General features: G+C 41.9%; 1 protein-coding gene across 2 annotated transcripts in view; it reads left to right on the forward strand.

Moving 5' to 3' along the window:
- The first annotated feature begins 8,381 nt into the window (after positions 1-8,381).
- cacna2d1a (calcium channel, voltage-dependent, alpha 2/delta subunit 1a) overlaps positions 8,382-21,876 on the forward strand; it is a 68,274-nt gene continuing 54,779 nt past the window's right edge. Inside the window, exons 1-2 of one of the 2 annotated variants that reach the window (XM_076111565.1) lie at positions 8,382-8,461; positions 21,334-21,415. In XM_076111565.1, coding sequence (XP_075967680.1) covers positions 8,382-8,461; positions 21,334-21,415 — 162 coding nt within the window. Of the gene's footprint in view, positions 8,462-19,157; positions 19,220-21,333; positions 21,416-21,876 lie in introns of those variants that run through there. The other variant, XM_076111566.1, reaches the window with a different exon arrangement.

A 21,876-nucleotide genomic window follows, 5' to 3' on the forward strand; every position in this document is an offset into this window, starting at 1 on the left:
CAAAAATGCTATAGAGGGGGAAATTATGAAGAAAACCTATTACAACTATCGAAGATGTATGCTGACTGTACAAAGATTATGCTTGTAAAACCTGTCTGGTTTTTGACTTGTAAGTAAACAGAAAAAAAAATCTACTGTCATGGTTTTGTGATTGTATACAGGAGGTATTGATGAATTATGCAAATTGTGCTGTAAAAATGGCTGTTGCCCCATGTCTAAATATTAAATATCAGTACAAATGAAATGCTTTTGTGTATTGCATTACTGATCTTAACCTAGTTTTATTTTGAAAAAAACGGGGGGTTATTTGGTGTTATTTTTTTTACTTTTTAAAGCTCCCAGAGAGATTTCACAGCGAGTTAGCAGATGATGACATGTGTGAAGTATCAGAAAGCAACCACAAGATGGTGCCATGCTTTCATTTTGAACAAAAACTACAAGTCCCTGGTTACATTCGTAGGCCCTTACACAGCTGTCTTTGCAGGTGTTTTCACTTACTGGTTGATTAGACATTAAGACTGTGAGCGTGTGTTGTTTCTGATTGACAGCTCTCTCCTGTGACAAGTCACCATCCAACTTCCAGGTGAGAGCAGATCTGAGTAGCTCCTGGTGAGCGTAAAGTGCTTTTACGCTCGCATAGTTAGTCCACGGTTTATTTGCAAATGCTTCCATTGATGAAATAGCTAATATATGATCTATATGAGATTAAATGTGGCTTTATTTACTGCTGCTCTCGGTGTTCAGGTGCTTTCAGTTATTTCTTGTGAAGGCCTCGCTGTGCTCTTTCTACTGTGGCATGTAGGCCTTTTGAGACAGTGGGCAGGCTTTGCTCCATAATCTGTCCTCGCTACACCATGAAGGGCAGAGTCAAGTAATCACGGAGATGCAATTCAGCTGCTCCAACCACTTGCTGCAGCAGTAAAGCGAACGGTTTTCTTTTTCCTCCCCTGGCTTCCTCTCTTTTGGTTGGTTGTTTGTCGTGACAAAAAACATCCCCACATCACATTCTCTTATCATTCCCACATTAAAAAACCCAAAGATGTCCTATCAACCTATTCTATGTTTCCACTTTGATAGTTACTTCATTTCCTGTTTTAGCTATAGGTAAAAAAAAAAAAATGCATCTTTGTTTGTTTTCTTCGATACAACTCCTGGGTGGTCTGGCCTCTTTCTTGTCTTCTTCTTTCCTTGAGCTAGGTTAGGACAACAGTGACACTATCCTTCAATGCTTATTTCCAAAGGCATAAGATCGTATACCTCTCCCTCACTCAGTACAAATTAAAGATGTCTTCTTTGTTGCTCCGGCAAGTCAAAGCCAATCAGCCAGAGTATATAGCCGCCTCCTTGTGTGTACTTTGTAAGTGTTCTCATAAATCGTGATTGGCATTGGCATTCCCCTTGGCAGTCCTAACATGGCAGTGTGGTTTTTGTGTACGGTGAGTTGGTAACAACACATATTTCAAAGACATTTGGGAGGCCAGTGGTGGAGGGTTACATAAGGGTTTAAAACTGGAGGATGATTTCGAAGATGGTGTTAACGTTCCTTCTTTGGTAAATAGTTAGCATCAGCGTTTGATCACATTCCTGAAGTCAGAGACACTTTTTATATTCTTCATAGAAAATGCATCTGGTCTTTATGGGTTGAAATATATGAGGGCCGGCATTTATATAAGTCAGCCTGCAGGGGGAGTGAGAACCCCACTTTGCAGAGTCACCACATGGTCTCTTTATTTCTTTCGGACCTTTCACTTATGTATTCCTCCTCCGTCAACAACGCGGAGCCAGACTTCACAAGGAAATGATACATTGAACGCTTGAATGCATTTTCCTTTGTTGCTCTTTATTTTCAGAGACAGACTGAGAGTCAGAGAGAAGAACAACACACGTGTTGGTATTTGTGTTTACAGACAGCTTGTGGATGGATTGTGTGTGTGTCAGCACCTGCTAGGAGGTGACTCCGCATCTTTGCAACTACAAAACACCTGCTTCTTCCTGCTGTGTCTGGCACAAAGTAAAAGTGAGTTTTTTTTTTTAAACACACCACCTCAGCCACCATAGCAAAACTTTTTTCATCAAACAAAATATTTGAATGCTGCAGTATTCAGCCTCTACTTCATCAACCAGAGCCTTGTTATCTGCTCTCATCCTTGAACCTAGTTACACTCAAAGGAGAAAGCTCACATCAATCCCATCAACAGTAAAAGGTTTCTGTTTAAATTGTGTTAATATTTGATCAAAAACACAATACTACTGTAAAATACCATGAAGTGTCAGAGGATCTTTGTAATAAAATATACAGTATATTAGAATTAATCAAATGTTTGGCTAAGAAACCAAACCACTGTGGTGAAGATCCTCAGTTTAGCATCTTGGATCCACTTTCACCTTTTCATAATAGTCATACGGCCTAATTCAGTTATTTTGGGTGATTGACTTTGCCTGCTCTCAAATGCTATTCAGGCCCTGTTCTGTTATGCGAGGCCTCATGATGACTTAAGTTGGGACTCTTTCTCATGGTTGATGATCTGGTTTATTTATAATCTTTGCATGGGCACCTGTTGCAGACACCATACATGGCTGTGATAGCTGTATGGGGCTCAGGAAGCAGCAGAGAGTCTACACTGTATTTCTAAATGAAGAAAACTTTTTTAAATATAGAAGAGTGCTGAGGTCTGGATTCTAAACTGTATTTAGAAAGTTTGACCTGTGGCTGTATAAAAAACCGGTTGTGTTCATTCAACCACACAATACAGCTGTGGTCGTTGCAGACACACCTGGCGGATTGCACCTTTTTAGTTTGCCTTCATTTCACCGATTTTATTACTTTTACCCATCTTCTACTAGCCTGGTGTATTGTGATACAACTTCTAACTTACTTCAAGTACACTCTTAGGGTTCAATGACTTCTCATGTGCTTGTTGCTGAAAACGTGCAATATTTGATCAAAGGATGCCAGGCTCTCTCTGCTAGATCCTGCTCTGCTGTCTACATTATACCCTTTCTGTCTCCCCCTCTCGTTTTATGTTCCCTGTGTTGTCTTTCATATTCACCCTCTCTACCCCTCTTCTCAATAACCCCCCCCCCCCCTCCTGTTCTCTCCCTCTCTCTTTCTGATGGATCCCTCAGATCCTTTACTTCTAAAGATGTGTTTGTTCCCCTCTTTTGCCTTCAAAGATGTAGCCTGCGCCAGGCAGGGACCTGGAAACGTCCTGCGTCTGTGATTCACTGAGCAGTGAGGCTGATCAAAACGACAGAGATTTGGCGAGGCCACATCAGGCGCTGTCGCCAGATGCATCGGCTTATCCAAGGTGAGACAGGGTTCACACACACCCATCAAACATGGCCCGGTCTCCGAAGAGGAATCGTCAACGTTCAATTGAGAGGTCATTTTGGTATATCTGATCTTTGAGGTTTTGTTTCTTGTTGCAGAGGGGATTACAACAAATAACAAATGTGACCAGACGGATACAGTGAAAATTAGTTTGGTGAGATTTTGTTTTATTTTATAGCTCTATCTGTCCACCACTTTGGTCGAGCCTGAAAAATCTCCACAACTAATTCATGGATTGCCATAAGATTTTCTATAGACATAGATACTGTTTAGGATGAATTAATATCACTTCAGTTTGTTGTTGTATCATTTCAGTTTGTCTGGTGACATCTTAATTCAATTACAGAGAGACCTGTTGGATAGCAAGAGAGTCGAAACCATCTGGACTGTGATTTAATGACCGGAGCATTATTTCCTCCTCCTGTCTGTTCTGTTGCTCCAAAATGGACGATGATACACAGCCAGAGATGTGCTGTCACTAACCGGTGACTAATGTTGGCGTCTTGATATTAGATGAAGCCATAGTCTGGAAGCATACATGTGAATTCAGTGTGCAGGACAGCCTGGTCGAATGTCAAAAGACAAAGCTGTAGATCATGAAATTTGGGCAGAGTGGATACATTTGGTAATAGTAGGATAAAACATCCATCAGATCCACTTGTTACATGTGTGACAGTTTTTTGCTGAACCTATGCAAAGGACATTGTTGTGTCTTTGCACCATTCACTCCGTCAAGAATTAAAGTATCAAATGACAACACAAGTATACTTGCGCAAAAACCTAATTGTAGAGGAAGGAAACACGATTTTATAAGTAAAAAAGAATTGAACAGGACAGCTAAGACCCTTCTTGTTAAATCACCTTGGATCTCCCCCAAAGCCTACTTCCTGTCACTGGATTCCTGTTTCACCCTGAGGCCCTCCTTCACTGGGCCATAACTTCTCCTCCTGACAGAATAGATTTCGCTAATAGTAATGTGATCAGTCAGTGCACAGAGGGGACTGAGGCTGCCCCTGTCCCGAGTGAGACATCATATCACACACATTCCGCCATCCCTTCCCTTTCACTGAGTCAACGAGGCACAAATAAGGAGACGGTGGTGCGAGAAAACAGATGGTTCTCTTTGTGTATGGTGACCTACAAAAGCTTTGTTATTACTGATGGTCAGTCAAAGTTTAAAAATGCCCTTTTAAATGCTACATTGCTGGCCTTGGGTGCTCCTGCCCCCCCTAATAAAAAAGGATTTTTATTCCCTTTTTTTTTTTATTACGCTAATCTGAAATTGGACAAAATGTCTCATGAATGTGATTTGAAGTTAGCTCATGAATGAGATTTTGAAGGGCTTTAATTTTGAAATGCTACATCAGAATGTCCTGGTTCTGTCTTTTCAGACAGGAGTCCGATTTGACAGATGCTTCATCATGTCATGTGGCTTGGGCTGCTTCCGAATGCTTACAACCTGCTTTTTTTCACAAACGTCGGCACTAAGAAAGGTGACCATAAATCCTAAGATAATCCTGTAGGAGCTAGCCAAAAGAAAACACTCTGTGTCTTCTCCACTTGAATTTTAAGTGTAATTTGCTGTGAAAAATTGGCCTTAGGTGCGTAATTTGAATAAAATGCAAAGGCTTATTGCCCTGCAAATGTGTTTTAATGAGCAGCTACATTTTTTTAATTAAACCTTATTACTAGGCACCACTTCTTCATCTCAGCTCCCATATTAAAAATGAGAGTTTAGGCGAGCTGGTTGAAACAGGTTATTAAAAGCTTAATGGGTGAAGTTCACACTTAAAGGTATGGTTTATTGTTTCTTAAAGGGAAGCCAATACTAAACCCTCTGGTAGTTCAAATAAAAAATCATAAATATGTGTTCAAAATGCCGGCTTGTAAGCTCATCTTTATTTTCCCAGCAGCTTTCTTTGAATACCACCATCTTCATCTTCATCTTCTTCTTCTGCTGCTCATCATTATACTCGGTGTGTAGCTCCTGTTTTGCCCTCTCTGTGCAGCTCCCATTGTGAACACTCTCGCACTGATGCGTGCTCACTGGTTGGGAAAACAACAGCCTTGTGGCTCGCTCGTGAGGAGTCGGCGTGGAGACAGCGAAGGGGTTGCTAGGCAACGGCAGCCGGGGAAATTCCCCGGACAGGTGGGTGGGGTCGGGGGGGCCGGCGATAGAGGCCACACCTGCTGCCTGCCAGGCACACACACACACACACACACACACACACACATTCCTAATTCACTCAGAAGCACAACCTTTACATAAACCCCTCTGTCTCTTTCTATTACACGCCCACTTGCACTCTTGAGTTGACCTCTTTTGCTGCTCTTTCGTGGAGACATAACCTGAAGAAATGTGTACTTTTAGTGGTCCACAGGTTCAAATACAAGCGCAGTGGACCGCAAAACTGTGAACCGCACAACCTTTACGCAAAGTTGCATCTAAAATGCCCCAGCAAAAAAGCAAATGTTTCGGTGCCTTTCCAATTGTAGACACTGCAGAATTACCGAGTATGTTGACCAGCCCAAGATTAACGAAGTTAGTTTCCCCTGTGCTTTTCCAAAATGTCTACTGTGAAAACGGTCTATTGTTATTGGCCACCTGGTGAATATAAGTCCTATTCTCACTCTCCTTTTAGCTCTGTTTCGTTAGCTGCTGTACGGTTCTCCATGTTCCGCTTGTTGCTTACTCTGTCTGTCTGCTGCTTGTTGTTGGGCAGGTTAGGGTTTATCAGTGTTTTTCATTATAAGAGCATTTGGAAGTGAACCAGAACAGTAAAGTTTGGGGCTGGAAAACCACAATGAGCTAAAAAATGCATGCAGAGTTCAATCTCTACTCGCAACCTCAGTAACATTACACATGGTTCTGTTGATCTATTGACAAAAAACATTTATTATAGCAGCATAAATGATAAACAGAACCAGAGCGGCCGTCAGTCTTCTAAACATTTAAAGCAGTCTGATGTATTTAGACAAACTGAATTTTCTTTTGTAAAACAAACTGATCCCTGTGAAAATCCCATATAATCCTATTGAGAGTGTTGCATTTGCTTGCCTGGTTCAAAAACAGAAGCAGCATGAGGGATTGGTGTTGGATTATTGTATATGGTAAATAGATGAATGTCTTATATTCATCTCGTTCATCAATATTGAACAGGTTTGTGGCATTTTGTCGTTTATTAGCGCCTCACTGAAGTGTATCAAGCTGTGTGTTCTTGTATAGATATGCACTGTCTGTTAACCTGCCCTGCCTCTTCACTGGTTCTCTGTAAACATTCGTCTATACCCCACCTCTGAGCCCTGCCTGGCAAAAGCTCCCAGAGGAGCAGTTTTTATATGAGTTATAGTGAAACCTGAGTGGAGGGACATGGTCAGCTATTTTCCCAGTAAATCTAATTTAGGATTCATATAATGGCAGCAGGTGAGCAACACTTAGCCTTGTTTGTCTGCTGTGACTCTCGTGGGCAAATACAGTGCATGCACGCACCCACCTAGACACAAACAAGTAGACGAAAAATTGGATCAGAAATAATAACGTCGGGGTTCCATAATAAGTAAGAAGCTCTGAGGAAATTAGTCAGAGATTAGTTTTGTATGTGACGAGGGGCTTTGGAGGGAAAACTCATTAGAAAATACAGTGTATTCATGGTATTTACCTTGCTGATTGTCCCAGCACAAGAAAATGTCACTTCATATTAAATTTGCCACAGCCCTTGAAGCAAGGGGAATACATTATCACATTTCTGCGGATAAACTACACTGTTGCAAATTAATGAAGGCGTCTAATGATAACACATAATAAAACAAAGAAACCTTTATTAGATGGGAATTGTGACTTTTCCTTGCAATGTTTGGCTGCATCTGACATGGAGAGCATTCAGGTTGAGGGCCCTAAAACGCTTTCAGCAACACAGGAACACAGACAAGAAAATTGTGCTTATCTGCACTCAAATCCCAACTGGTTCGTGGTGGTGTGTCCTTGTTATCAAGGATACAGAGGAGAGATAACACAGCTCTGTAAACATCAGGTTTAATTTGGAGAACAGAGCTCATTCTGTGATGCAAATGTGTGCTTCGAGGAATAGTTTTGTAGGCTACAGTGAATATAAATGTATTCTAAGGAAACTAAACAAATGATTCGATTGATTGCCTTCTGATGATCACACGTCTCATTTGAGGTTCATAACAGGAGACCTGCCCATTAGTCTGAATGAAATGTGGGCAATAGACAGCAAGGTGGTTGGTGAGTGTGCCAAGTGCTCGCTGCTTGAGAAGCCGAGAAAGCCATGCGTAAATGTTGCTGCGTGCCCGGAAACTCACTTGTGCGTCAGAAACACAAACACAAAAAAAACACACACTGAAAAAAATGTCATTAACAGCAATCCACACTTCAAAAGTATCTGTATATGTCATCTAGTGCTATTTTTACGTTTTTTAATTAAGCAATGAAATACGATCAGTGGATTCAATTAATTCCAAAAAATATTTTTTTAAAGATTAAAAAAAGAAAGCTCTGTTTCAGTGAAGCAGAATAAAGATTGACACATCTCTCCAAAGCCATTCAGAAAAGGACACATGGAAATTATTAAAATGCACGGAAGATGACAAGATCTCACTAACTTTAACACACTTTCCCACGTGTTTAATGGTAAGTAGCTCACTGCTAAATAACGGGATGATATTTTTTGCAGCGTGCGGAGAGGCACCGCTCTGCCGGCCAAACTGAAGATCCAAATGCGCCCTCCCCTTTTCTCCTTTTATTTTTTGACACACGCCGTAGATCTGCTCTAATAGCCTATCGTAGTTTTGAGACACTCACTTAACAGTCACATACACACACGGCCGAGCCAAAAAAAAAAAGCTCACGCCTCAACTCCACCGGTGCGAGGGACATAGATAACAGATGCGATTTGTTTCCAAGCGCGCACCGATGGCGCTGTGAGGCGTTTGGCTGAGAAGTATACGCACGGCGTTTGTGGATTTGTGAAACCTTTTATGTGCATCTTCTTCCTGTCCGTATCCTGGTTGCGGGGAACTAAACAAAGCCATGGATTACTCAGTCTGTTTACTTTTACTGCTGTCAACCATTTCATCTGTGTCGACCGGACAATTCCCAACAGCGCAGATGTGAGTACAGAGCTTCATAAACAGCCTGTTGGCTTTTTGAAAAGTCTCGGATAATATGCGGTGTGGCAGAAATGACAGCTTAGACTTTTAATTTTCACAGTCGATGTGGCAAAATACATCTTCAATTTAAACTCTGTAAATTGCAGTTGCTGGAACAGTATCCTCGAAGCGTCTCAGCAGAAGCAGAAAATGCTTCCTTCTTGCCAAGTGATGATGATTGCACATTACTTCGGGTACAACTTCACCCTGTGAAACATGATATCTACAGCCACTGTCCCATCCGTTGCCAGCTTGCAGCAAGGGGGGGGGACATGGGGGGGGGGGGGGACATGTGGCTTGCTGTCAAATGAATCATGCCAGGAAGGTGGACTGAGGTGTGAATGTCGCTCAGATGTTCCCAAACTTTTCCTGTAGCATCTCCACGCACCAACATGTTTATGTGTGTGGATGTATTTGATTCACTTTGATAGTTTATTCCGTTGTTTTTCAAGCAACAACGCCAACACATTGACTGGTTTCAGCTTCTGAAATGGGAGTGTCTGGTGGTTTTCTCCGTCTGCTCTGATGGTAAATTGAATATCTTTGGATTTTGACCTGTTGGTCAGACGAAACAAGCAATATGGAGAAGTCACCTTGGACTCTGGGAACTTGTGACGGACCTTTTTCAATATTTTGACATTTTATAGACCAAACCATTGATTGATCGATCAAAAAGATAATCAGTTACAGAAATTTCTCTCACATTATCATTTTTTCTGCAGCCCATGTGGGCAGCTTGTGAGACTTCACTAAACTAATGTTTTATAAGACCACTCTCAGGCCTTACCTACTGGTTCCTTAGTGCAGTTTTCCTCCAATTTACAGTAAAGTGTATCTGTTCAGTTTGTCACTTGGACACAAATACTTCTTAATCCGCCTCTATATGGATGTATACGTACATATCGAATCCAACAGATAATATTTTTTCAGCGTTGCTATTTTATTCATCCCAGTATACTTTGGCCTCCAACTATGGGCCTCCAACTCCCCCCTAGCCCTGCCAGATGGATTATGAACTCGAGATAAAGTAGAGGTACCACTCTCTGTCTAAATCTGACTCACAACCTCTATATCTGTAGCTCAACATTAATAGATGTAACAGATAACCTATCCATAGTTCCTAAATCAAACAAATGTGTTAGGCGTGTGAGCCGGTTTTATCTACCATGCTGCTTCTCACGTTTAATCAACAGGTTTAAGGTGTTCCAGATGGTTGGGACGGAGGCTGGACTACAGCGTATGGTTTTGAATGCAGCCCAAGTAGTCCTGAGGTGGGGAGCCATGATGGCACTCAGCCTAATGGGCGAGTACAGTGATGTCAGACTAGCAGAGTGGCCTGCCCGCTCCCTATATTTCATGGGCACTAAGTGGATTGATCTGTGGGTTGTGTACATGATATTCACACAGGCTTGGCGAGCTGCAGACCAACTTTCAGTGACATAGTTGACTTACTGAGTGGAATTGGCCATCCGTGCAGCGAAAAAAAAAGAAGAATGATAATATAATACAATTCACAACAAGATTGGCAGGAGCTCTTTGTTTGAATTAGGAAAACTTCATTTAGAAGAGAGGAGGATGCCAGAATCAAACTAGAAAACGCCCAGTCATCTCGCAGAGTCTGCATTTTGACATCTGCTTCTTGGCCATCAGCAGTAACGTCAACTTCTTGCTGCGGAGGAAACGTTCAATGCAAAATAGTGCAAACGGGAAAAAAAAAAAATCTCCCATCCTCGCGTTGTCCCTGTGTCTTACTCTTGGTGTACTCTTGGTGGTGATGGTGATTTTGAGTGACAAGCTTCATGTTGACTCCTCAAGGTGAAAGTCCCAAGGAGAAGCGGAGAAACTAGCAAGGGCAGAGACGGAGAGACTGACCCAGTGTATTTTCCTCCAGGGAATTCAGCAATGTGGATAAGCAAAGGTTTTAAGTAGCTCACTGTTTGTGTGACTAGAAACAGACATTTACACACAGTACGTGCACACTGGCATTGCCATGTCCTTTCTGTCTCCCGCACCCCCACTGTCTCATGGCTTGAAGTGTGACTGCCTCTCTCGGCTCCATCTCTAACCTCACATGCCAGCATCTGTCAGCTTCACATCTTCATGTCCCTTCTCTTTCTCTCAGCCCTTCCTCCCTTCCCTTCTCACAATCTTCCTCATCGCTCTCCCTTTCCGTCTTGTTCATCCCCTGTCCGTCTTACTTTCCGTCCGGCTCCCCATCTATCTCTTTATCTCTTTTCTTTGTTGCCTGAAGGCAGATGATTAACATCATCGGATCTGAAATGCAAAGTCTGATGTCATAGACTTGAGCCCCCGGAGATCTCGGCGCCAGCTAGCACATTGAGAGATCAGGAGAGATAAAAAAGGAAAGATGGAGACAGAGCACGAAAAAAAGAGAGGACAAGGACATCTAGATTACTTGGCCTTTTTGATCCCATATGTCTATTGTATATGGACATTTTGCTTCATGCATTCTGCATGTGTACTTGCCACCCTCACAGCCAAAAACACAAGACATTTCCAAATCTTTGTGTCATCGTGTGCCAACGCCATTGTGCTGAATTCAGCCATCCAGGCCAAGACGTGATCATATGCTACTTCCTGGCTTTGGCCTTAGTCACCAACCGACTTTGTTTCCATCCTCCCTTTTTCCACAGTTTCTGTCACCCTCTGCTCCATTTCTCCCACTCTCACTGGCTTGTTTAAAAAAAAAAAGAAAAAAAAAAGAAGCGAACTAGATTTCATGCTCAACCAGCTAAAGAGCCATGCTTCTCGTGTTCTCCTCGTCTCTGGCAATCGGTGGGCATAATGCGAGGAGGCACTTCATCCGAACAGAGAGCAGCATGGGCAGCTGTGAGCGGAGAGAGTGTACGTATACAAATATAGAGACGGTTCCTTAGGTGTGAATTCTAAGCAAACAAGGTCAGGAGTGGTGTTGATTATCTCCTCTAACTCTCGGCAAGAAAGTGAAAAAGCATATTGCTTCAAATGTTCCTCTTTTTTTTTTTTTTCTTAAAACAAGCGAGAATCAAAGTCAAGCTACCTCAGTTCTCAATGGTTTCTTTGAGGATTTAATTAAACGGATGTAATTTCCTTGATGGTAGTTTTCAGCCTCACATTATCTTGCACGATGACTCTTGCTACATCCCAGCAGCCCTGACACTGACAGTGGCCAGGAATGAATATGGCTCAGTTTCTCGCTTGAGGCCACCCATAATGCATCTTACTTCATGGCCAAACTTCCTCTGGACCCCAGATGCTTGGATGCGCTACTGAACAGCTTGGTCATTAATGTATATTGCAACAATAAAAACGATGGAGAAATATGGAGAAAAAATGAGATAATCGTGACTATAATCTGCAATGCTGGGATCAGACAAATGCTGAGGTCGTGATATAAAAAGTTGGCTTGCAGCTAAGAAATCGTGTTAATGCATCATTGTAGTGTTAGAAGATTTGAACCAGAAAACGTGCCTATATCACTGGAAAATCATACTGGCTAGAGTCGCAGTGTCCAACACGTTGGTATTTTATTATCTTTTTTCAAATTCTGTTTTATTTTTGTCAATGGAAAAAGCTCCGGGCCTTGTGTCTTGATTGAATCACAGAGCCTTGATCATATGTCTTGCTTTGGGAGAGGCAGAGAGATTTCAAATGTCTCATCTAATATAATCAAGGATTGAAAAAGAAAACCGCTGATGAATAAAAATGTCCTTCGACTTTGATTCCAGTGTCAAGTCTAACTTGGATTATGACACTGATAGTACGGGGGACTTAAAGAGTTCTGAAGAGGGTGAATCTAAAATGTAATGAGTAGATGGAAATGATCAGCTCAGGCTTTGTATAGGATTTCCTTCGCTGAGATTTGCGCCTCTCAGCCACAAGAGAGTTGGTGCTTGCAGGTATATTTTAGGAGGCATGCCTTGAGTCAAGCAGCTGGCGGGTTGTATCTGTTACACACACGCGTGCAAGGGTGCAAAATCTGTGCCCATGGAGAATGCTGGCTCTCTTTTTCCCACCCTGCTCATTCACAGTTTTTATCTTTGCCCTTTCCTTAAACTTTTTACACTTTTTCTCTGTTATTTTCGCTCCCTGGGGGAGTGGGTATTCACACCCTATACCCACTCCCCCCCCCCCCCCCCCCCCACATCTCAACCCAGACTATATTTAGGCAAGCCTTAGTCTTTGGGGAAGGGATGTTGAGTGTCCTGACTCAGATGTAGATATACAGGACAGAGGGGTGTAGAGTGGCAGGGGGCTTCCCATAAATTTCCCCCCACCGATATTTTATGGACACTTTGTTTATGTGTGGCCTCCGGGAGTTGCTGTAGTGTCTGCTTAAAGTTTCTCATTAATTAATTATTTTTGGGGAATAGTTATGTCCCCCTGCCATATACTGTATGTGAAAATAAACTTTGGGACTAACGAAGCAACCCTGGTGCTGTATTACTTTCCCAGAATCCTTTGCCACATGGAAATTCCCAAGAATTTTCCATTGCAGCGTTGCCCAGGCAACCTAGAGAATAGCTAACAGCTGTTTGGTCCGGAGCCCACTCCTTTACAGGAAGCACATCTGTATCATGTAATATAAAGCATGAGGTGTAGTTTTAAGGTTGTGTTGTAAATCAGGCATGTGTCGTTCCTTCCTTATTTTAATATACATTGTTTATTTATTCATAAGCATTTGTGTTATGTTATGTGTTATATTTTGAGAGACGCAGAGAAAAATGGACCCATGATGGCATCCCTTGAGCTTCTTAATGGAGTTATATTGGTGCATAAGAGCTGTTAATGCCAGACTACACTACACTACTACAGTACGCCGGACAGTGTGCGTAGCCATCAGGGAGACTAGTATTCAGTTCAGCACTGCCGGTAGTCTGCTCTTGGAGGAGTCTAGATTGACATTAATTGGACATTTTGGCCAGAGGGTTTTCTAATCTCTCTCTTTATCCACATCGTCCGAGAATTGTACGTGTGTAGTGAGGCAAAAGGGTAGAGTTGATGTAGGGATGGATGGGTAGAGAGGTTGTTCATAAAGTGTGAAGGTGACAGGGATGTGGAGCTTTAGTCATTTGAACAGGGTTCAAAATAACATGAGATAAAGTCAGCTGGAGGGGTGACGTTGAGAGAGAGAGTGGGGGAAAAACAGTCAAATTGTGAAATAGAATAACATTTTATTATTTTTGTAATAATTTAGAAGGCTAAGGGATTTAAAAGACAATATGTACGATTTAAATATTACAGGGTGAGGAAAAATCTTACTCTGCAAATACAATCCCTGTTATATATAATTCTATGTTGGCTGCCATGTCCCCATTAGATTTTTACAAGCTCTACTTTAGATTTGTCAGCAAATCACTCACTACTTCTTTGTCCTTGACATTTCTGCAAGGAAATAGTCACCAAGTTGACCCATATTCATGTGCGCACACAGGAGGCATGGTATTAAATGTAGTCCCTGTTGTCCTTCTCTAATCTAGCGTCGTGCTAGAATCTCACCAGCAGGTGTGATTGTTCTGCAGTGAGTACAAACACTTCCAGGTGTCACAACAATTCTGTTTCTGCCAATGCAATGTGTCCAGACACCTGCTGGGAGAGGTGATACAATGGGAGCTGTTAGTTCTGTCAGGATGTATATGCCTTTTGACATGGAGGGTGTGGACGAGGCAGACTTGGCGCTAGGGGGACGGCGAGTCAGTCCCAACTAGCCGTGGTCCAGAGTGTGAGGTCAAACGTGGGCAAGGGAAGGAAATGAGTCTGACCCCCCCGGCCCTATGTGGCAGTCTCGTGTTGCCGGTGGACAGAAGATAACCAATTGACCTGGTCTGACTTTAAGACACTCCTTTGAATGGAAATTATTGTGATGGAATAAATCAATGAATAGATATTTGTTTCTTGTAACATAAAATGAAACGATGTAATCTTAAAAAAAAACAAATTACATCATTTCAAACTCACGCTGATCCTGGGGCTTGTTGAATCTATTTATAAAAACGTCCCGAGATGAGAGAGGGAAAGAACTGGAGTTCCTGTTGATTTCCGATGTCAGGGTCTGAGCTGCCACACACAGACACACACACACACACACAGCTGGTACGTAGACTGCTAGCTAGCTGCAGCTGACGTTAACATCTGCACAGTTGACTTGTCAGTGCATGATTGCCCACCAGGATCACCCCATCATTTGGTAATGATCTCAAACAATGTCTTGTCAGCTCTTCCACACCTGTAATACACGTAAATGCTCGACAGAGCGCAGAAAATACTTTTTCTCAAGGCTTCATTTAAACAGCGCTCTTTAGGTAAGCAGGGGGCTGCCGTAAAGGCTCTGACTGACTTGGTTAGAGGAAAATGGTGGAAGAGAGGCAGAAATATCAATAACGTCTTGCCTTGGAAGATAATGAGGCCGCGGGACATTTAACAAAGCCTGCAATCATATTGTTATTGACCTCAATAAAGAAGAAGATATCATCACTTGTCTCCTTTTGTGCTCCGTGGTGATACATGTGAGAGTGGAGGGGGACAGAGCAAAGACATTTTCAGCATTATGAGTTAATTTAGAGAGAATATGGGACATGTTAGGCAGCAAATAAGGCTATTAATTATGTGGTGTTTGTAGGATGAAAATGTAAGCTATAATAAAGAACAACAGATAGTCGAGTAAGAGAGGTGGAAGGAAAGAGGGAAAACAGAAGGAAGAGAAAAGGATTGGCAAAGATGGAAAGAAATACTCGAACAATCAAAGGAAGAGAAATTAACTAGGCAAGAGGTGATGAATTTACACAAAAAGGATAAACGTGTGAGGAAGGAGTGGGAGAGAGTGACGTCTTCCACAAAGCTCTGTCAAAGCTCGCTGCTTATTAGATGCCTAGCTTCATTGTCAGGGCTCTTATTAGCTATCCCCCCAGTGGCTCAATTACATCCAAGCTGCCATCCTCAAACATCCCCATCTTTTTTTTTTTTTTTGCATCTCTGCTTCCTGTAATGGTGTCAACCTTGTCTCTCTCTAAGAACAGATTAGAAGCCCAAATTACTACTATCAGAGGAGGATTTAAGGTTTCGACCTGTCTCCCAGTTCTGGAAACCACGACTCCACAACATGATGAGACGGGGTGGGGAGAAAAAAAATAAAGCAAGGAGTGTTTGCTGTCGGATGCTTCATCCGTGACGGGTTTCGATGGTATTAAGAGATCAAATGTGGATCCGCAGACTGGGTTCTGAGTATAAAAACATGAGGATGTTTCCAAGAAGAGTGGAAACTCCGAGATTGGATATTGAGCCCTGGATTGTCGTGGCTCTGCCGGCACACAGACGTGGCGTGATACCCACCTTTCAGCGTTTCAGTCGGAGTGATGTAGCGTTCGATGTTAGCTGGATCAATTTTCTGGACTTTCACGTGGCTTGGGGTGTTTACATGGTGTCAGGCTTATCCCTAAAACACAAGGAAACATGAAAACCTCTGCAGCTGAATGACGGTGTAAGGTCGTTGGTGGTGAAAAATATGAATGTGCTTCTCCCTAGATGTACTCCTTTCTCTTCCCCTGTGAAGGATATGGCATGCACGCACCATGAAATTAGACTATTAATACCACCAGTTTCAATTGAGATGAGAGGACTACCTTTAGCTACTAGTGCTTTATGACGAACTGTTCCAATACTTTGACAGCCCAAAGCATAAGAGTACAGTCTTTAGGGTATTTATTCAAAGTGAACTCGCTGCTTTCTTTCTCAAAAAAGAAACGTAGGAATAAGTTTGGTACGAGGGTAAAGACAGGACTCTGCAGAAAAAGCTTGAAGGTAAAAATCCTCCCAATCTTCTCTCCATGAACTCCATCTGGGAACCCTCTTTTAAAGTTGGATAACAAAACTCTCGCAAATCCCTTGTAACAGCCCAACTGTGAGCTTTTTATCCAGACAGTGAATGGAGGTAAAAGTAGAGAAGTATTAGTCAAGGAGAGTTCGAGGTCAGTTTATCACACATTTAAAAAGGAATTCTGGTTTATTACAACTTTGGTCTTGTTTTCAAAGTTTGTGCTGTGATTTCAATCAGTGATAAAATTGTACTCAACCAAGTAATTAAGTTAGCCAGAGGATCCGACAGGTTGTGAACGAGCCCACAGTTTAGCCAGTTTAGGAAGTCGGTCTGTAAACATTGATGTCATTGATGAAAGTAAGACCCAAATTGCAACCAGCATTTTCTTTAAATAATTCCATCCAGGATGTGAGTTTTAGCTGCTCTTCCTTTTCCAATCCTGAATTATCCTTCAATCTAAATGTTTTCCTAATAAGTGGGACCCTAAGAGACTTTGATATTTATAGTTTTTGAATGTTGAAGCATATTCACATCCTGAAACGATCTTCTTACGATTGTGTTAAAGTGAATTAAACAGCTGCACAACAGCTCAAGGCCAGATGCTGTGGTTTTGAAGTGTAGAAACAAGAGGGAGAGGGGGAACACAACCCACACATCTCGGCTGGAGGGGTAAATGTGGTCAGAGGTAAGCCAGCAGTGCTTTAATGCTGAGTCATGCTCCTCATAACATTCTCATTCTCTGGTACGCACAGTGGGTTCATCCCCAGCTGCCTGTTACTGCTGGACATTATGACAGATATTGATTAGTGTAGCTTTAAAGGGATAGTTTGTATGTTTTGAAGTGGGGTTGTATGAGGTACTTATCCATCGTCTGTGTAGTACTTACAGTAGTTGGGAGTTTGCATGCCCCCAATTTGGAGGAACTGGAGTACCAAAAACCATGTACTGCCAAGGACGGGGAAAACAGCAAAATGATAAAAACAGAAAATATTCTAAATACAGCGTACATATTCACTGATATTGATTTCTTTGTAGCTGGCTAAAATACGTAACCCTGCCCCCTTCCACAGCAGTACAATGCTTTGCTCCCCTACTGGTACTTCTGTCTGTTTCTTCAAATTGGAGGCATAACGACCGTAATCTACTGTAGGTAATACATCGATTTTGGATTACCTCATACACTTCAAAACACCCAAACTATCCCTTTAAGCTTTGAAGTCATATTCTCTGCTGTGTGTTCACACTCGAAATTGTTAACACACTTGCACAAACGGGTTACACCCACCTCATTACATTAAGAGCTGCACCTTTCCTGGTGACCTTTAACCCTGGATAACCCCCCCCACTGCCCTTTGAACGACCCACTGCTCTGGTTACATACACACGTTTGTACACACACACACACACACACACACGTGATTGCTTTCCCTAAAGAAGGCCACTTCTCTTCCAGTCATTAGAGGGATGGAGGCAAAAGGAAGTGGGAGGGGCTACTTTGGCTGTCCCTCAACCACACATGGGTCAAGCACAAATTAAGACACATGCTCACGGGTCTAGTCAAGAAATGAGCTCATTTGGCTCTAAGAAAGTCTCACGTACCTTCTGACATGTTGACTGTCTTTTGTCTTGTGAGTCTGTTTTTCTGTGTTGGTCCGCAGAGATGTGGTGTGACACTATCTACGGTAATATTGACACAATCATCTGATTTCACACCGTTTAACTCACTGGCACATTTGTGCTTGTGACTGAGGACATGGAAAAGAGCTTGATGACATTTTCATGTCATCTCTTCAGAGTTCGGAGCCTTCATATCAGACGATCTGTTTGTCTAAACTCCAACCAAGTGTGTCCCCAGCTCTCTAAAGTCAGTGAACCCGCGATGATCTTTACTGCATGCACTTCGTATTACATTTCACTATCGCGAACATGCTGAAGTAGACAGGTATCGGAGCTTTTAATCGGATATTTCCCACCTGTCAGAATGACCTACCTCACCTAAAAGCACCTTTGTTTAGTTGTATTTCGTCCTGAGAGAACCACTGCTGGCTGGTACTATCACAGTGGTGTTTGCAGTGCTAGATGCCAACTGGTCAAACACAAGCTGTCGCTTGTATCACTGGAAGGACTAAGAAGAGGATAATTTCCTGTATTGACTTTATAACAACGGTTATGGTCCCAACTTCAAGGCTAGAATAAAAAATGGCCAAGGGAGTGGGAGACTGAGACTTCAGAGGTCCTGCAGTTTAGATTTTTAATCCTTCAGGAATTTTGTAATCTTGTGCCAACAAAGTATTGCGGAACATGAGTTGTTACTAACAAATACTGGACTTCTGCTTCTTTGATGATTGAATTTAAGGGGCATCAATTAACTACATTACAGAAAACAACACGGTGATTGTGAGGTATTTTCTCATGCAATACCTTATTGGGCTAAATTGTCTAATCATGGATAGTTCAGATGCAGAAAGTTCATTGGATGTTTGTGCATTTTATATATAAAAGTCTGTCAATTAAGCAAATATATGAGTGAGTGACAACTGGCAAACAAAAGAACAATTGCCTGTCAAAAGAAACAGTCTGCTTCATAAGTGGGTATTAGTAATGACAAATGTGAGAAAAAAGAGGCTTTTAATGCCAGCAGGTCTCACACTTGGCTGAGTTTCACATGGCTTTTCTCAACTATAGCCCCGCAGTCCGCTTTATAGCTGAGTGACTGAACATGGCTCACCAGCCCTTTTTGGAGGCTTCCTTCCTTTCCATATTGCCCCCCTCTCCAATTGCCCCAAGGAGAGGGAGCGATAGCGTGAGAGGGGACGGCATAGGAGCTGAGCATGGGAGGGGACAATGATGTTATCTCATATTTCCATGTCCTGCTCCAAGTTTCCATCCTCTAAGGAAATGTTGGTGTTTTTTGTTGTGTTTTTTTCATTTTTCTTCAATAAAAGACGATTTCCTAAGCCTTCTATTAATAAAGAAACATACCGAGAAAACTCTGACCAGAGCTGTATGTATCTAACTTAACTAGGATCAGGAACTGATATTGTGTGTTCTGCAACAACATAGCCCCGCACTTACAGTAGATGTGATGAGAATACACGCTCCAAAGAATTCATAAATATGACATTTAATTAATGGATTATTGATGGATTGTGGAATTGAACATCTCTTCTTTGATGGAGCATAACCACCCACACACACACACTCACCATTTTTTGCATTTGACACCTGTTGTAATGGCCCTCCCTTCTTGCTTAAGGCCAACTGGGCTTATTTGACAAGGTCACATGCATAACAACCCTAATACACACCTGCTCGCTATGGCCAGTGGACCTTATCTCGACCCTGGAGTTGGCTCCATGTACAGTAGTCAGCAGACACAACAACTATCAATGGAAATCCACTTTAATGCATTTGTAGGAGATTATAATCTCTTATTTTCCCATTAACCTGCCGTCTGTGTGTGGATGCACATGATTTTGATGGGGGGTTTGAAAGTGCTGTGTGCTGACAGTACAGTACGCCCATCCTAAATCTGCTCTGAGCCACGAGCAGCTGTCTCTGAGATGGCTAAATGTAGCAGATACACATTACCAGTGTGGGCTAACCGTGCTCACATTACACTGTATTTTTTGAATAAGATAACATAGACAGGGTTCATTTATCAAAGGCCCCTCAGCAGTACGGAAAGTGGAGAGGTTACTTCACAGTGTGGGGGAGAAAGGGTCATTTTTGTTTTTGGATTATGTCATGTATTTTGTTTTGGCTGTCAGAAAGGAGCTGGGGGGAGGGTTTGTAGTACCGTAGGTGTAGGTGTACTTATAGAGAGCATTCAGAATATGTTATGGGAGTTGAGCGACGGGAGGTTGACAAAAGTATTGTGGTTTCAATAGGAATTCATTACCTGTGGAAATTACTTTTACAAAAAAATGTCTACATTAGCACTTGATAAAAGTTCTCGAACTAGCAAAAAAAGGTCAGGAAATGTAACGATGTCAATGATTTCAGTCAATTTAAAGGAATATTTAGGAAAATATGCTCTCTCACTTTCCTTTCTTACTTTTCTTACCTCTTATGGCTATACAGTATATGAAGCCACTCTCAGGAATCTGTTAGTTTAACAAAACTTAGCTCAAACACTGGAAACGGCCTAAAACAAAATGTAAAAACAACACTTTTTGTTTCATTTTTACACTTTGTTTTTTGTACGGCTTGTACATTTAGGAAATAATCATACACAACTTTGTACAGTGAGGTCACCTTACCCCTGCCAAGTAAAGAGATGTATTGGTGATTGACTGTAAAGCTATGGTGTATGGTTCCACATGTACACCCTCACAGACAGTAACCTAACTTGACCTGAACTGAATGTCAGGGATTCCATACAAGCACTGGTGTTCCTAGAATCCTCGTGGCCAAGTTACAGGCCATGAAGTTGATTCGTAACAGTTTAGACATGCCGGTAATTACAGTTTAGATTCGTTCATGAGCACACAGATATTCACTTAGGGGGTCATAGAATACTACTTGTTGTACTGATGCTTGATACTTTTTTCAATCTCTACTGAAGTATGATAAAATGGTATAAAGAAAAGTCTTAACTCTAATAAATGAACATTTGTGTCTCTCATGCTCTGTTCTGTTATTTCACTTTCTGTCCTCCTCCTCATCAGAAGAATACATTAACCAGCATCTCACCCCCGAGGATGTGACACTCTCATACTGACAACTAAGAATAGCTCTCGCTTTAATGCACAGCTCATATGCAGTAAAGGAATGCATCCACTTGGCTAAAGATTATTATTCCATGCTTTCCTTCCCTGAATCTATACAGCTTTTTTTTTTTGCATATTGTCATAGTAAGCAATAAAGCTCAGCTTAGGCTGTGTGACCTCGTGGGCTGTAATCAAAATGAATGAGATTGGAGCAGCTCGACAAATTAGATTCAACTGTGCAGGCCAATCAGAAGCATGCCATTAAATGAGTATTGGTTGGCTAATTGATTGTTTTTTTGTGTTCTCAGGGTAAAGGAGTGGGTGGATCAGATGCAGAAAGAGTTGATCACATTGACAGACACAGCCAGTGGTATGGACAACCTAATACAGGTAAGCATGAATTTCTGCTCTATTTTACACATTTTACCCCGTCCAACACCAGTACCAATATTGTCAGATTGAACCAACAATTGGTAATTACCATTTGGACCAAATAAGTAGACGAGTCAAAAACGAACACATAGACGTACAGTGTACTGATTTCTTAGCTTAATTTAGTTAAATAGAAACCCATTGCGAGGGTTCAGTATTGACAAGAATTATTGTGTGTACTTCAAGTCATTAATTTTCTCCGTCTCACTAACAGTCCTTGCACGATCTCAGCTGTCACAAAGCATCACCAGGCTATATATATATATAGAGTATAGCTTCTCATCAGACATAACGCTGCATACATTTTTTTTCTGCCAGCCCGATGTATATGCTCAGATAAGATCAGCGTCATGACTATACAGATGGTCCTTGCACACTCAACCACACACAAACCCACATCTGACAATAAGGAGAAGAAA

Source organism: Anarhichas minor, unplaced genomic scaffold (assembly GCF_050575085.1).
Source record: "Anarhichas minor isolate MPS153535 unplaced genomic scaffold, ASM5057508v1 ptg000045l, whole genome shotgun sequence".
NCBI classification, from domain to species: domain Eukaryota; kingdom Metazoa; phylum Chordata; class Actinopteri; order Perciformes; family Anarhichadidae; genus Anarhichas; species Anarhichas minor.